Source organism: Pleurodeles waltl, chromosome 6, assembly GCF_031143425.1.
Source record: "Pleurodeles waltl isolate 20211129_DDA chromosome 6, aPleWal1.hap1.20221129, whole genome shotgun sequence".
Classification (NCBI taxonomy): domain Eukaryota; kingdom Metazoa; phylum Chordata; class Amphibia; order Caudata; family Salamandridae; genus Pleurodeles; species Pleurodeles waltl.
The window spans coordinates 1,507,958,598-1,507,972,711 of NC_090445.1; the positions used below are offsets into that span (position 1 = coordinate 1,507,958,598).

Consider the following 14,114-nt stretch of genomic DNA (forward strand, 5'->3'; position numbering starts at 1 on the left):
AGCTCCACCTGTGGCCACAGTAATAACGGATGCTTCCACTCTAGGGTGGGGAGCTCATCTGGGGGACCTGGAGATCAAGGGGCTTTGGTCTCCAGTGGAACAGGTGTTTCATATCAATCTGTTGGAGTTACGGGCTGTACGTCTGGCTCTCAAGGCCTTCCTCCCATCCCTTCGCGGTCAGTCGGTTCAGGTCCTGACGGACAACACTACCGCAATATGGTATGTAAACAAACAGGGAGGGGTAGGGTCGTACCTTCTCTGCAGAGAAGCTCTTCGGCTATGGTCCTGGGCAAAGGACCATCAGATTTGCTTGGTAGCAAATCATCTGGCCGGAGTCTTGAACGTACGTGCGGACAGTCTCAGTCGCCATTTCTCGGCCGATCACGAGTGGGCGTCTCCATCCGGATCAAGTCCGGCTAATCTTCCAGATGTGGGGGTTTCCTCGGATAGATCTGTTTGCCACCCGGGAGAACTCGCATTGCCCGTTATTCTGCAGCCTCCAGTATCCGGTACAAGGAGCTTTGGGGGACGCGTTTCAGATAACCTGGTGCGACCAGTTGCTTTCCGCGTTTCCTCCCATACCCTTGATTCCTCGAGTGTTGAGGAAAATTCGCCAAGACCGGGCCCAAGTCATCTTAATTGCTCCGGATTGGTCAAGGAGGGTGTGGTACTCGGACCTTCTCCAACTCTCACTGTGCCCTCCGCTCCGTCTCCCTCTCAGGGCAGATCTCCTCTCGCAGTCGCAGGGGCAGGTTTTACACCCCCACCTCCAGAGCCTGCACCTTCATGCCTGGAGATTGAACGGGGCAACCTGAGTTCCTTTTCCCTCCCGCCTGATGTAGTGGATGTTATCTTAGCAGCCAGGCGACACTCCACTAAATCTATCTACGCTAATAGGTGGTCTAAATTTGTGGTTTGGTGTGGAGAGAGGCAGATTGATCCCTTACGTGCTCGTTTGTCAGATTTCTTATCTTTTGCTTTGTCTTTAGCACAGAGGGGTTGTGCAGTAGCTACTGTTAAGGGTTACTTGTCTGCATTGTCAGCCTTTATTTGTCTTCCAGACCAGCCTTCTTTGTTTAAATCTCCAATAGTGCTTAGATTCTTGAAGGGCCTTATCAATAAATTCCCTCCATCTCCTTTTGTTATGCCTCAATAGGATTTGACCTTGGTTTTAACTTTCCTAATGGGGTCCCCTTTTGAGCCTATGCATTCTTGCCCCCCTTTTATTGGTTCTTAAAACGGTTTTCCTGGTCGCAATTACCTCTGCAAGGAGAGTGAGTGAGTTGCAGACTCTATCTGTAAAACCCCCTTATACATCTTTTTATGGGGAAAAGGTGGTGTTGAGGACCAAGGCTGCTTTCCTTCCGAAGGTTGTTTCACCCTTTCATTTGGCCCAGACAATTACTCTATCCACGTTTTATCCTCCGCCTCATCCTTCAAAGGAAGAAGAGAGACTCCACCGCTTGGACCCAAAGAGGGCGCTAAGCTTTTATATAGACAGAACAAAGGATTTCAGGCTGGAGGATCAGCTTTTCATCGGATACGTGGGAAAGAGGAGAGGAAAGGCAGTCCACAAGAGAACACTCTCCAGGTGGGTTGTTCTTTGCATTAAAATGTGTTACTCTTTAGCAAAGAAGGAACCCCCTGATGGTATAAGAGCTCATTCCACCAGAGCCAAGTCGGCCTCTTCGGCCTTGGCTAGGGGTGTTCCTGTGGTCGACATCTGCAAGGCCGCAACTTGGTCATCCCTTCATACTTTTGCGAAGCATTACTGCTTGGACTCTGAGGTCAGAAGGGATGGCCATTTTGCACGGTCGGTGCTGCAGGATTTCTTGGTTTGACCATTCAGGCACCCTCCACCGAGTGTGGTACTGCTTTGGGACTCTATTCAATAGGTGAGGAATCCACAGGTAGTTGTATCCATCAGAAGAACGAGTTACTTACCTTCGGTAACGACTTTTCTGGTGGATACATTAGCTACCTGTGGATTCCTCACGGTCCCACCCGCCTCCCCGTTGCCTGTCTGGTCTAACCAAGTAGTTCTTGAGTGTGCTCCTCTTGGTTTTGAGGACTTGTATATATTCTGTACATATGTTTGTATTTATATATATATTGTTCATATAATTATATATTTGTTTAAAAAAAAAAAAAAAGACTGAATTCTCAGAATGATGTGTTTGTTTGGAATATCATTAAATATTTATATTGTTCTTTCATCTCAATGGCCTATTATTCTCAGGCACGTAAAAAATGTTGGTACTGATGTCGGCACGTCGGCAAGGACCTCTTATTGCCTGTATGACGTTAGACGGCGTCGCATGGGCAACTGTGACGTCCTCGTCGACGTGCAGAAGCTAGGAAGAAGATTTCCGTCGAGTGCTGGCGCAATGAGGGTATTCAATAGGTGAGGAATCCACAGGTAGCTAATGTATCCACCAGAAAAGTCGTTACCGAAGGTAAGTAACTCGTTCGTATGAGTGGTTCAATCTCAAAAAAGATCCCTATAAAAAATGGACTTGGCCAAGGTTGTGTGTTAGTCCCAATATTATTTACATTATTTCTGTCAGACTTGCCAGGGCTTCCGAAGAAGGTTAAAGGCCTATGCCCAAAAATGCATGGAGTGCATGTGCCCTGTTTACTATATGCTGATGACTTAGTGATAATGGATATGATGCAGCTTGGGCTACCAAGGAAATTGGAGGTGTTTTATTCCTATTGCCAAAGGGGAAAAAATGGTAGTAAATATGGATAAAACGAAAACAATGTCAATAGGGAAAGAAAAGAGTGCATTTACTTACCTTCTAGAGGGGAAGAAATATAGAAGGTAAAAAAATATAAATATTTAGGCATGTGGTTCGATTCAGATTTGAGATGGAAAGTTCATATTGAAGTCCTAAAAAATAAAGCACTATCATCGGTTTGGGGATTCAGACAATTTAGTAGTAAATATGGGGGAACCATCCCTCCAGCTGGTTATCTCTGCTTTTAATGCTATGATACATCCCCAGTTTCAGTATGGGGTAGAAGTTCTAACATTTTCAGGGAAATTAAATTGGGAGACAGAAGAAGGCATTTGCGTAAATGTCAAATGACGGCATGGACTTACCGGGGACTGCAAGCCGCACTGAAGTTCTGGCTAGGCATAAGAGATGATGGGATTTGTAAGATTGCGAGGATGTGTAAAAAAGAAATAATAACAAGCAAGTTATACTGGGCGTTACAAGTCAGAGAACGGTTAGAAAAGATGTGCGTCCTCTTAGGCTTACCCGGCAACCAGTGGTGTGGAGAACAAATTCTGAAACAGAACCTACAAATAATGGTGAACGAAAGGGCAAGAGAAATAGAACTGAAGTACCTGGAGTGTAAAATCTCAACCCAGGCTATGGTGAGTGGATGGAGGAATCCGAAAAATTTCCCCTAATTAGAGGATCTGCCTAACCCAAGATTAAGGTACTCAGTGTTACAGTTCAGAATTGGGTTAAACTTGGTTATAGGGATCCCAAACTAAAAGCATTTCTTAAGAACACCCAGGGCCTTTGTACTTGTGGTTTACTACAGAAATGTAGCACGCAACATCTACTTTTGGATTGTTATTGTCTTTTACAAGTGCGTAAGAATTTTTTAAGACCAATTTTGAAGGAGTATAATATTATTAATCGGGATCAAGCGCTCAAGTTACTATCGGCATGAGGTTTCTGAATGTAACTTGTGCGTTAGGCCAATTTTTAAGTGGATTAAGATGGGTTTTAACTCGACTTATAGGGCCTGGTGTAATATAGGTAGCAAAGGTGAATGAGGAGTCTAAAAAGTAAATTGATTATTTTAAAAATTATATTGGCTGATGGTAAATATAGAAAGTTTGCCACGTTATAGTGCGGCTTAAAGCAAATATAGAGCACCCCATATTGAAAATCGCACTTTATGAAACTGTAAGGATTTCAGTCTTATTAGAATCACATGTGGGACAACTTGGTGGGCACCTTGTACCTTGAGGGATTGGTAGGAAAAATTAATTTAAGGTTAGAATAATTTAATAAATTATGATAGAGTTGGTTGATAAGAATTAGAATGAATTCAGAATTTTGTATGTGATTGCATAAAGTAATAAGACAATTTTAATGAACTTTGTATAATTAACTGTTTAAGAGATAGGATTTTTTTTTATAAGGAATTTGGTACAATTCATTGTTTTTATACTTTTAAGGCTTAAGCCAAATAAAGGAATTTATGACTGACTGACTGAGTCCCAAGAAACACATTTGAGGAGTGCACGCAACCTCCTGCAACTCTCAGACTGGGCCTGCGCCACCTGCGTCCAGAACCCCTGCACCCTGTCACAGGTACAGGCCAGGTGCAGGAAGCCAGTTCAGTGCCCTTACATTTTGTGTCCGACCAGAGCCCATATTTGTGTAACTTGAGTGTGGTGTTATATACTTGGTGCAGGTGCTTAAAGTGTATAATTCTTAAATATGGAGAGAACCTTTGTTTCCTGAGTGATGGTGAGGGCCGGGTGAGGTGGTAGTGGCAACGCAGGTGCGTAGATAGAAAGTCTATCAGCCCGTACATTGAGTGTGTTCCGCTCACGCACAGTGCATTGTATAGTGTTGACTTCCTGGCATGGTACACCCTATGCTTGTGAGGTAACAGTACTGTGATCTTAGAGGGTGCAGATCGTCTGCTTCCTTCGCAATGCGAGGCGGATATTTGGTCTGGAAGTACCAGTAATGTGCAAATTGTGCTTCACAAAGAGATAATACAAGAAGAGATCTGGGGCTTCAGTCTGCCCTGTGCACACAGTCACATAAGCGTGCTCCAGCCAACTTGTGGCTGCTTTCCTGCTGAGGCTAGTGTCACTAAGTGGGATTGGAGAGTAAAGAAGAAGGCTTTTGTTAAAATAATGGGTATGTTAATGAATAGGTATAGGGGAATGTTGGTAATAACATTCATTTTTCATAATTGCAATACTTTGAACAAGAGACAGGGTAACCTCGACCAGCTGGCGACCTGGGCTTCTAGTTTAGTGATTGCCACACCGTAATTTTGGCGCACAACTACCACCAGAACTCGATGTATCCATATGTCTAAATATTTGACAGGCTCTTTGTAGGAAGTTGGCTCTGTATATACTATTTCAAAGTAAGCGATAGTGTGCACAGAGTCCAAGGGTTCCGCTTAGAGGTAATATAGTGGCAAAATTAGATAATTCTAATGCTCTATTTTGTGGTAGTGTGGTAGTGTGGACTAGAAGTAGGCTTATCAGAGGGTAGTGTTAAGTATTTGTTGTACACACACAGGCAATAAATGAGGAACACACACTCAAAGACTTAACTCCAGGCCAATAGTTTTTAAGTAGAAAAATATATTTTCTTAATTTATTTTTAGAACCTCAAGTTCAAGATTTGAAGTAAATCCATAAAATGCAAGGTACTCCACACAGGTAAGTTAGGAACTTTGAATTAAAGCAATATCATGTACAGTTTTGGTTAAAATGGCAATAAGCTCTTTTAAAAGTAGACACAGTGCAACAATCAACAGTTCCTGTGGGAGGTAAGTATTGGTTAGATTGTGAGGTAAGTAAGACACTTACAAGTCTCAGTTCCTGGGCATAGGAGGCCCACCGTTGGGGGTTCAAGGCAACCCCCAGAGTTACCACACCAGCAGCCCAGGGCCAGTCAGGTGCAGAGATCAAAGAGGTGCCCAAAACACATAGGCGCCCATGAGAACAGGGGTGCTCCGGTTCCGGTCTGCCAGCAGGTAAGTACCTACGTCCTCGGGGGGCACAGGGGCGGCCGGGTGCAGTGTGCAAAGGTCGGGTTTTGTATTGGTTTCAATGGAGGGACCCGGGGGGTCACTCTAGCGGTGCAGGCAGGGCACAGGGGGGCTTCTCGGGTCAGAAGAACAGACAGAGGGTCGCCTGAGGATCACTCCTGCACTGAAGTTCGGTTCCTTCTGGTCCTGGGGGCTGCAGGTGCAGTGCTTGGTCCAGGCATCGGGTCCCTTGTTACAGGCAGTCGCGGTCAGGGGGAGCCTCAGGATTCTCTCTGCATGCGTCGCTGTGAGGGTCCGGGGGGGGGGGTCTTCTCTGGCTACTCACGAGGTCGCAGTTGCCTGGGAGTCCTCCCTGTGGTGTTTGTTCTCTGGATCTCGAGCCAGGGGCGTCTGGTGCAGAGGGTGAAGTCTCATGCTTCCGGCAGGAAGAGTGAAGTTCTTTAAAGTTGCAAGAAAGTTGCAAAGTTGTTGTTGAAATTGAGCAGAGCCGCTGCTCGCGGGAGTTTCTTGGTCCTTTGGTCCAGGGCAGTCTTCTGAGGCTTCAGAGGTCTCTGGTCCCTGTCAGATGCGTCGCTGGTTGCAGGTTTTCGAGTCAGGAGACAGGCTGGTAGGGCTGAGGCCAAAGCAGTTGTTGTCTTCTGTCTTCTCTGCAGGGCTTGTAGGTCAGCAGTCCTTCTTGTTTCTTCAGGTTGCAGGAATCCCATTTCCTGGGTTCTGGGGTGCCCCTAAATGGTAAATTTAGGGGTGTGTTTAGGTCTGGGAGGGCAGTAGCCAATGGCTACTGTCCTGGAGGGTGGCTACACCCTCTTTGTGCCTCCTCCCTGAGGGGAGGAGGGCACATCCCTAATCCTATTGGGGAATCATCCAAACTTAAGATGGAGGATTTCTAAAGGCAGGGGTTACCTCAGCTCAGGACACCTTAGGGGCTGTCCTGACTGGTGGGTGACTCCTCCTTGTTTTTCTCATTATCTCCTCCAGCCTTGCTGCTAAAAGTGGGGGCAGTGGCTGGAGGGGTGGGCATCCCCACTAGCTGGGATGCCCTGGGGTGCTGTAACAAAAGGGGTGAGCCTTTGAGGCTTAACGCTAGGTGTTACAGTTCCTGTAGGGGGAGGTGAGAAGCACCTCCACCCAGTACAGGCTTTGTTCCTGGCCACAGAGTGACAAAGGCACTCTCCCCATGTGGCCAGCAACTCGTCTGGTTTGTGGCAGGCTGGCAAGAACTGGTCAGCCTAACACTAGTAGTCGGATTGGTATTCAGGGGGCATCTCTAAAATGCCCTCTGGGTGCATTTTACAATAAATTCCACACTGGCATCAGTGTGCATTTATTGTGCTGAGAAGTTTGATACCAAACTTCCCAGATTTCAGTGTAGCCATTATGGAACTGTGGAGTTCATGTTTGACAAACTCCCAGACAATATACTCTTATGGCTACCCTGCACTTACAATGTCTAAAGCTTTGCTTAGACTCTATAGGGGCATAGTGCTCATGCACATATGCCCTCACCTGTGGTATAGTGCACCCTGCCTTAGGGCTGTGAGGCCTGCTAGAGGGGTGACTTACCTATGCCACAAGCAGTGTGAGGCTGGCATGGCACTCTGAGGGGAGTGCCATGTCGACTTAGTCTTTTTCTCCCCACAGCACACACAAGCTGTGAGGCAGTATGCATGTGCTGAGTGAGGGGTCCCCAGGGTGGCATAAGACATGCTGCAGCCCTTGGAGACCTTCCCTGGCATCAGGGCCCTTGATACGAGGGGTACCATTTACAAGGGACTTATCTCAGTGCCAGGGTTGTGCCAATTGTGGAAACAAAGGTTCAGTTTAGGGAGAGAACACTTGGTGCTGAGGCCTGGTTAGCAGGGTCCCAGCACACTTTCAATCATAACTTGGCATTAGCAAAGGCAAAAATTCAGGGGGTAACCATGCCAAGGAGGCATTTCGTTACACTCTTCCTTCCATTCCAGCGGGTAATGTAGCATGCAGGGTTTTGCGGTGGGCATGAGCGTATAGTAGTGAATTTAGCCCAATTAATGCTAAGGCCAGAATACCACTTGTATTTGGCACATACCCTAATTAATGGGTATAATTGTTCTTCGGGGTCATGTACAAACGGCACCATTCGTTGGCGTAAAGAGGTATGATCAGGGGATGTTGATGAAAGCACAGTGCAGCCTTCTTGTGTTTTTGTCTTATTAAGCATACAAAGGGCTCCAGTGTTCGTGCAAATAGTAATGGCGGGTCCTCCTATGTATTTTAAATTGGTCCGAGGTAACCGTTTATGCGCACTTGCGCTACAGGGCTGGTATAGAGTAGTCTGACCCAGCATGAAAATGTCTGCGACCAGCCAATGCGGTGAAGAACTGTGAACGTATATGTCCATTGTATAGAGTGAAATGCTTGTGTGGCATGCAGTAGGACTGCTGCCGCTTGTATTGAGTGGTTTAATTGGTGTGGGACCATGAAGAGTGTGCGCAAATTGTGAGTTGTGGACCGAGACATATGAAACGTGCTTGATTCGGCAGTATTAACACATCGAGAAGGTGCTACAGCCATCCCGCAAGTGGTGCTGGGCCCATGGTTCCTTTATTTTTGTCGCCAGACTGCGGCTCAGATGGCCCCTCCCCCCCTTGCCATACATGATAACAACCCACCATCACGATTGGTGTTGTAACTCTTGTGTAGTTGTATTGTTGTATTCTGTGATCTGTTCCCTAATGGTAGTGAGCGCGGTAATAGTGGGCTGTGACTCAGTCTTGGCAGGTGTTGTAATCTGAGCTCTGTAGCACGTATGCAGGATCTGATGGATGTTTAGGATCCGAGCTTGGAGACAAATACCTGTTCCACATATGGTCACTTTAAATGCTTCCCACAAGGTCCCCACCCCTTCTACTGATCCGGTGTTTTCTTCAAAGTATTGTGTTATCTCTTTGTGTAGCCCGTCTCTGAACGCAGGGTCCAGGAGCTCAGTGGTTTGAAGTTGCCACTGAAACTGCAACAGTATATCTGAGGAAATTGCTAGTTCCAGTAGTACTGGGGAGTGGTCAGACAAGGTCCTTGGCAAGTGCTGTACATCAGTCACCCATGTACACAATTCCCTCTTAGCTAGCCAATAGTCTAGGCTGGACCATGACTTATGTACTGTGGAGAAAAAGGTGCCCTTCCTTTCTGTTCAATGGTGGAGTCTCCAAGCATCCATCAGCCCATACTCATACCGTCATGCAGAGCCTGGTGCGCGTTCCTACCCTGCCAGTTTGCTGAGGCAGACTAGTCCAGCACTTTGTCTAAGTAAACATTGAGATTCCTGCCCCATATCATGGCGGATGAGTGAAGGATGTATAGTCTACCCCACCCTCTGGATTAAAAGTCGGGGTCATCTCTGTTGGGGCAATATGTATTGACTATTGTCCTACCCAGCATACCCTGAACAATAACCTATCTGCCCTCGTCAATGGGTTTAATGTAAAGGGAACCTATTTCTTGATCAGGAGCACCCCTCTAGAATTTGAGGAGTAGGACGGGCATATTCAAATGCCAGCCCATTTCCTTCCTACCGTCAATTTAGCAGAGGGTGTCAGATGTGTCTCCTGCAGTAGCGCAGCTTCAATAAGCGAAGACCTGTCTAGGTGTTTTTGGGTTGTTGACGCCTCGTATATTTCAGGTTAATAATCTAATTAACCTTGTATTGTAGGTCATGGCGGGTATCAGATTTCACATCTTGACTTGGCCCGTAACCGTGGCATCTATGCCAGCAGTTTTTTTAAAACTCACCTCCCCCTCCCACTTTAGCATCCCAACCATGCTAAAGCCTTTTCCTTGCCAACAGCACAATACAAAATATAAAATTTGAAAATCTAACAAACTAAACAGAGTAAAGTGTACAATCATGGAAACAGATATTTGGGTCATGCGGGGCATATTTTCTGTGGGCTGCTATAGTCCACAAAACCACCTGGTGGACGGTGGGTGGCAGGCACTGGAGTACTGGCAATGACATTGTATAATGGAGAACGCAGAGTTAAATAACCAATTTAAATCAGAGCTGCAAGAACGCTAGGCGTGTGCCCCGGGATGAAGGAACCGTATCAGTTCAAGACTGCAGGGTGGACCTGAATCAAAGGGCACTGTGGTTTTACATCCTAATTAAGCCACCTTCTCTCCTTTTTTAGGGTCGAGCCTGCGTTGCATGCGCTCGCGCATGCGTATCGCAGCGAGACGCTTTAGTATTTAGAAAAGGGCTCGGAGCCCTGTCAACTTCACGTCAGTGTTTTTTATTGGTTCGTGGGCTTGCCTAATAAAATCTGCTTGCTTTCATTAGTCTTTCATGCCTTTTCCGGTGGCTAGCCCTCCTCGAGCGCAGCGACCAAGTACAGAAAACATGCGAGGCTCGCTGTTTTCCATCGGGCTCGTGGACTTCTTTTTCTCTAATTTACGAGCGCGATCTCGCTTGGCAGAAGTCGAGCGCTTTACATAGTTAATTTCACTTTTTCGGGTTATGTACACAAATGCACTTTTGCCCGATAGGTGAAAAGTCGGGTTAGGAGTTTACAACGCGATCAGCTCTAACATGAGCAAATGCGAGACCCGTTGCATTGTAAATGCTTATTTGTTTTGTATTTCAGTATCAATGTGTATTTGGACCAGACTCTGGACTACTGTGCTACTTCTTCTTGAGTCCCCAACATCCATCTGTATTCTTATTTGGTTGCGTGGCTGTACTCGGCTAGAACAAAATACACCACAACCTCTACTTTGTAAAAGGTCTTTTTCGAATCTGTGGCCTAAATATACATTCTTTAAAAAGAAAATCTGGGAAACAAGATCCTATGAGACAGAATTTATTTTAATTTTAAATGATAGTATTTTTGTGAATTTATTTTTAGAAGGCGAAATACAAAACGGTGATGGTATACATTAGAGATGTTGATAGTGACTATTATAAACAGGGTGTGTAAGGTCAAGTTACCTTGGCCAGATGAGTAATGTTGAGAGGTAGGCGCAGTAGTAACCATTATTGTACAACATACACAATCACTAAGAACAGCTGATAATGAATTAGAGGAATTCGGGGAAGAGAGCCCTAATAAAAGAATAAATAGCATATTGGGCTAGTAAGAGAAATATTTGCAAGGTAGAACATTTATACTGTGTAACACGTATGATTGGTGAATCTTGAATTTTAGTTTGAGGTTAGTTTTCAGACTCTATTGGATGTCAGTTTTTTACAGAATTGAATCTTTGCATACATAGATCTCTGAAACCCTTGTTTATGCACAATCCTCCCAAAAATAACAAATCCTTCACACCTCTCAGAGAGTAAGCGCATTAATATGAATTCTGTACCACATACAGCAGGTTTCACTGCAAAGGAACATTGTGCATTTCCTATAGGTGCGGATATATTTCCCAGCAGGCAGATGGAAGGTGACAAAACAAAGACAGGAAAGCAAAGCACAAAATACAGTTTACATTTTTAGCAACCTAATATTTTGCACCAGCATGGCTGAACCCTTTATGTTTATATAAACCACCCCACATAAAGTGCCCTTTCAACAGGATCCGCTGTACTATATACACCTGTACTTTTCTCCGGGTGGTGGACTGGCCACAGATATTTCAACAATTATCGACAGTCGCGGTAGGACTAGCTCTTCATGTTAATTGTAAAGCACTTTTGTATTTTTTTGGTTGATGGTTTGTTTTTGTACAGTTTTATGGTTTTTATATGCAGAAGGCAGTAAACTTATGTGTGATATTTGATTGCGTTGAATACTGTACTTGTAATGAATGTGACATTTGTAAATCGGCCAGTTCAGCCTATGTGTGTTAGTTCAATACACCGCCTTCATTTGTTGAGTGTGTTATGTACACTGATGGTTGTATAGTTCAACTTTCGCAGTTTCCCTTGCCTGTTGACACTCTTGAGGAAGAACAGTGGTCTACTGATAACCCAGTACAGAGGATTCAAAGATGAGGTGTAATATTGCAAACTTTCGCAACCCCGTATTCCCGTAACACTTTCTACTCCACTGCCTTCTCTGTTTGCTCTTACTGCCATTAACAGAGTAACCTAGTTCGCCTGTCAGTGTGCTTCATTCTTTTGTAAAAGGAAATCATAATAGTCTTTCTCCAATATGTGAGTGTGCTCCCTACATGGACCAGGGCAGTGAGTTGTGGTGCGCATGTTCATGCACCCTGAGTACAATAAGCATTGGCAAAGCCAGCATTTTTAACATTGGCTATCAACCTATTGGCTTTGTAAATGCTTGTTTTGTCATGCATTTTTTTTGTATATCTTTATTGTTAGGAGTGCTGCCAGCCTGTCTGTCTATCTGTCTGTCCATCTATCTATCTATGCACTCCTTCTGAAAGAGCAGAACAGCTTAAGTTATTGACAGCACTTATACGTTGTAACTGGCTTTCTAAACAGCTGTTTTCTGCTCTGTTGTATTAACTTCATTCCGGTTGTTCCTTTATGAGACATGTTTGGCTAGGGACTGATGCACATACAAACTGGGTAGCTCTTGTGTAATAAAGATCGTAGTGGGGTTCTGTAATCGGTGAGAAGAAATGTCTTGCTAGATTTCATCATTGTAGCAAGCCTCATGTACTCCAGTAACACGTTCACGTCTTCCGTTGCAGATTCACTGCTTTGGATATCGACAGTCATCTTGCCAAGTGCTTATCTGAAAGTACTGAAGATATTATGTGGTGAACTGTCTGGACAGGAGACGCAGGAAGTAAACAACTAAACTACAATTAACAAACTCTTACATATGTTCTTTTGACTTGCTTAAATACTCAAGGAGATAGTGGTCATTTTCAATCTGCAGTAGACTATTTCATGGGTTCTATGAACCAGCCCAGAAACTACATTTAAATGCCACCAACTGTGCTTTAGGTTGAAGATGTAAAGCTTCAGATTGGATTTCAAATGGTGTTTGACCAGGAACTTGGTTTCTCTTTCTGGCATCCCATTTTGTGGACTAATGTGGAGTAGTCAAGACAGTCCACACACCTGCAGGCCCTCCTCAAGCTATGACTTCGATCCCTGGGACACTTGGCTGATGTGATGGTTTAGCAGCAGGTAAGACTGCAGACCAGTTGAGCTGTGATAGCATATGCTAGATTAGACCCTGAGGCATATATGTAGCTCATCCAGGTTTTGGTTTCACTTTTCTCACAGTGAAGGGCATTATCCCTCTAACAGAAGCACTAGTCTGTGCAGGAGACTAATGGGACTTGCCAAGGAGAGAAACAGGAAAAAAACTGTGAGGTGAGCTGGGGAAAAAGGGCAGAGACAAAAAGACAGTAGAACAACAAGATGGAAAGAAGGAAAATATTAAGACCAAAAAAGAGTGAAAATAGAGAAAGAGGGAAGAAAATAGTCTAGAGAGGAACGAGGTAATGGAGACCGAGAGAGTGCCACTATAGAGCACCATGAAGAAGGTGAATATGAAGACAGACTGTTCTGAAGGAAACAAATGGAATGAGGGAGAGAAACCGGGTGCTGAAATCACATACTCAACAGAGTTTCATTGAATAAGGCTATTTTTGAGCATTTATGAACATATCGAGCAGTCGCTAAATATTCTTGATTGTTCCTTTTTTGCAATGTAAACTGATTGCAAGTAAGTGGTTTGGATACAAGTTTAGGGCACCCTGATAAAAATGTTTCAAGATGCTTGAGAGCATAACGTAACGAAAAACCATGGGGTCTAGAATTAGTCTTGCATAGTCCTGTCCAGGAAATCCACAAATATGCCATTTTGCAGGAAGCTTCATACAGAACCAAATATATCACCAACTTTTAGTCTGAATCGTTTTTATTGGCATTTTGTTTAACCGTACATTTAAACTTTGTCAAAGAAAAAAGCACCTTCCCTACTCTGGCCTTTCGGGGTCTTTCTGGTGTAATCTGCATTGGGGTAAATTACCACCTATATGGTACTTTGTAAGGGAATTCCTTACCTTTTACATGTTTTGCATAGATGTTGTATCTGCACTGTTCCCTTGGTATATTACCTAGAGCACTGTTTCCCAAACTGTGGGCTGTGAGCCAATTTTTGGTGGATCGTGAAAGTTTGAACAATGAATAAAGATGTCTTAAAATTCTGTATCTATCTTGTCACATTTGCTGCGCTGCAAAGATAGAGGCCAAATGTAAGGCAATGTGTTCTGACAAATTGTTACTTTTTTAACACAGTAATTGGTGTTTACAAGCCCCTCTCACTTTTCAGTCAAACAAAAAAAACTAAAGTGAATTCTTGGACAATCTTGCTAGGGTGCAATAGTGTAATGAAAATGGCTGTATGATATTATTTTTTGTAACACTACGAAATGTAAAT

At 44.4% G+C, this 14,114-nt stretch overlaps 1 protein-coding gene across 3 annotated transcripts in view; it reads left to right on the top strand.

Moving 5' to 3' along the window:
• FAAP20 (FA core complex associated protein 20) overlaps positions 1 to 13,885 on the top strand; it is a 103,775-nt gene extending 89,890 nt beyond the window's left edge. For all 3 annotated transcript variants that reach the window (XM_069240997.1, XM_069240995.1, XM_069240996.1), the window contains one exon: positions 12,409 to 13,885. In XM_069240997.1, coding sequence (XP_069097098.1) covers positions 12,409 to 12,481 — 73 coding nt within the window. In that variant the 3' untranslated portion in view covers positions 12,482 to 13,885. The remainder of the gene's footprint in view (positions 1 to 12,408) is intronic.
• Positions 13,886 to 14,114: the final 229 nt, after the last annotated feature.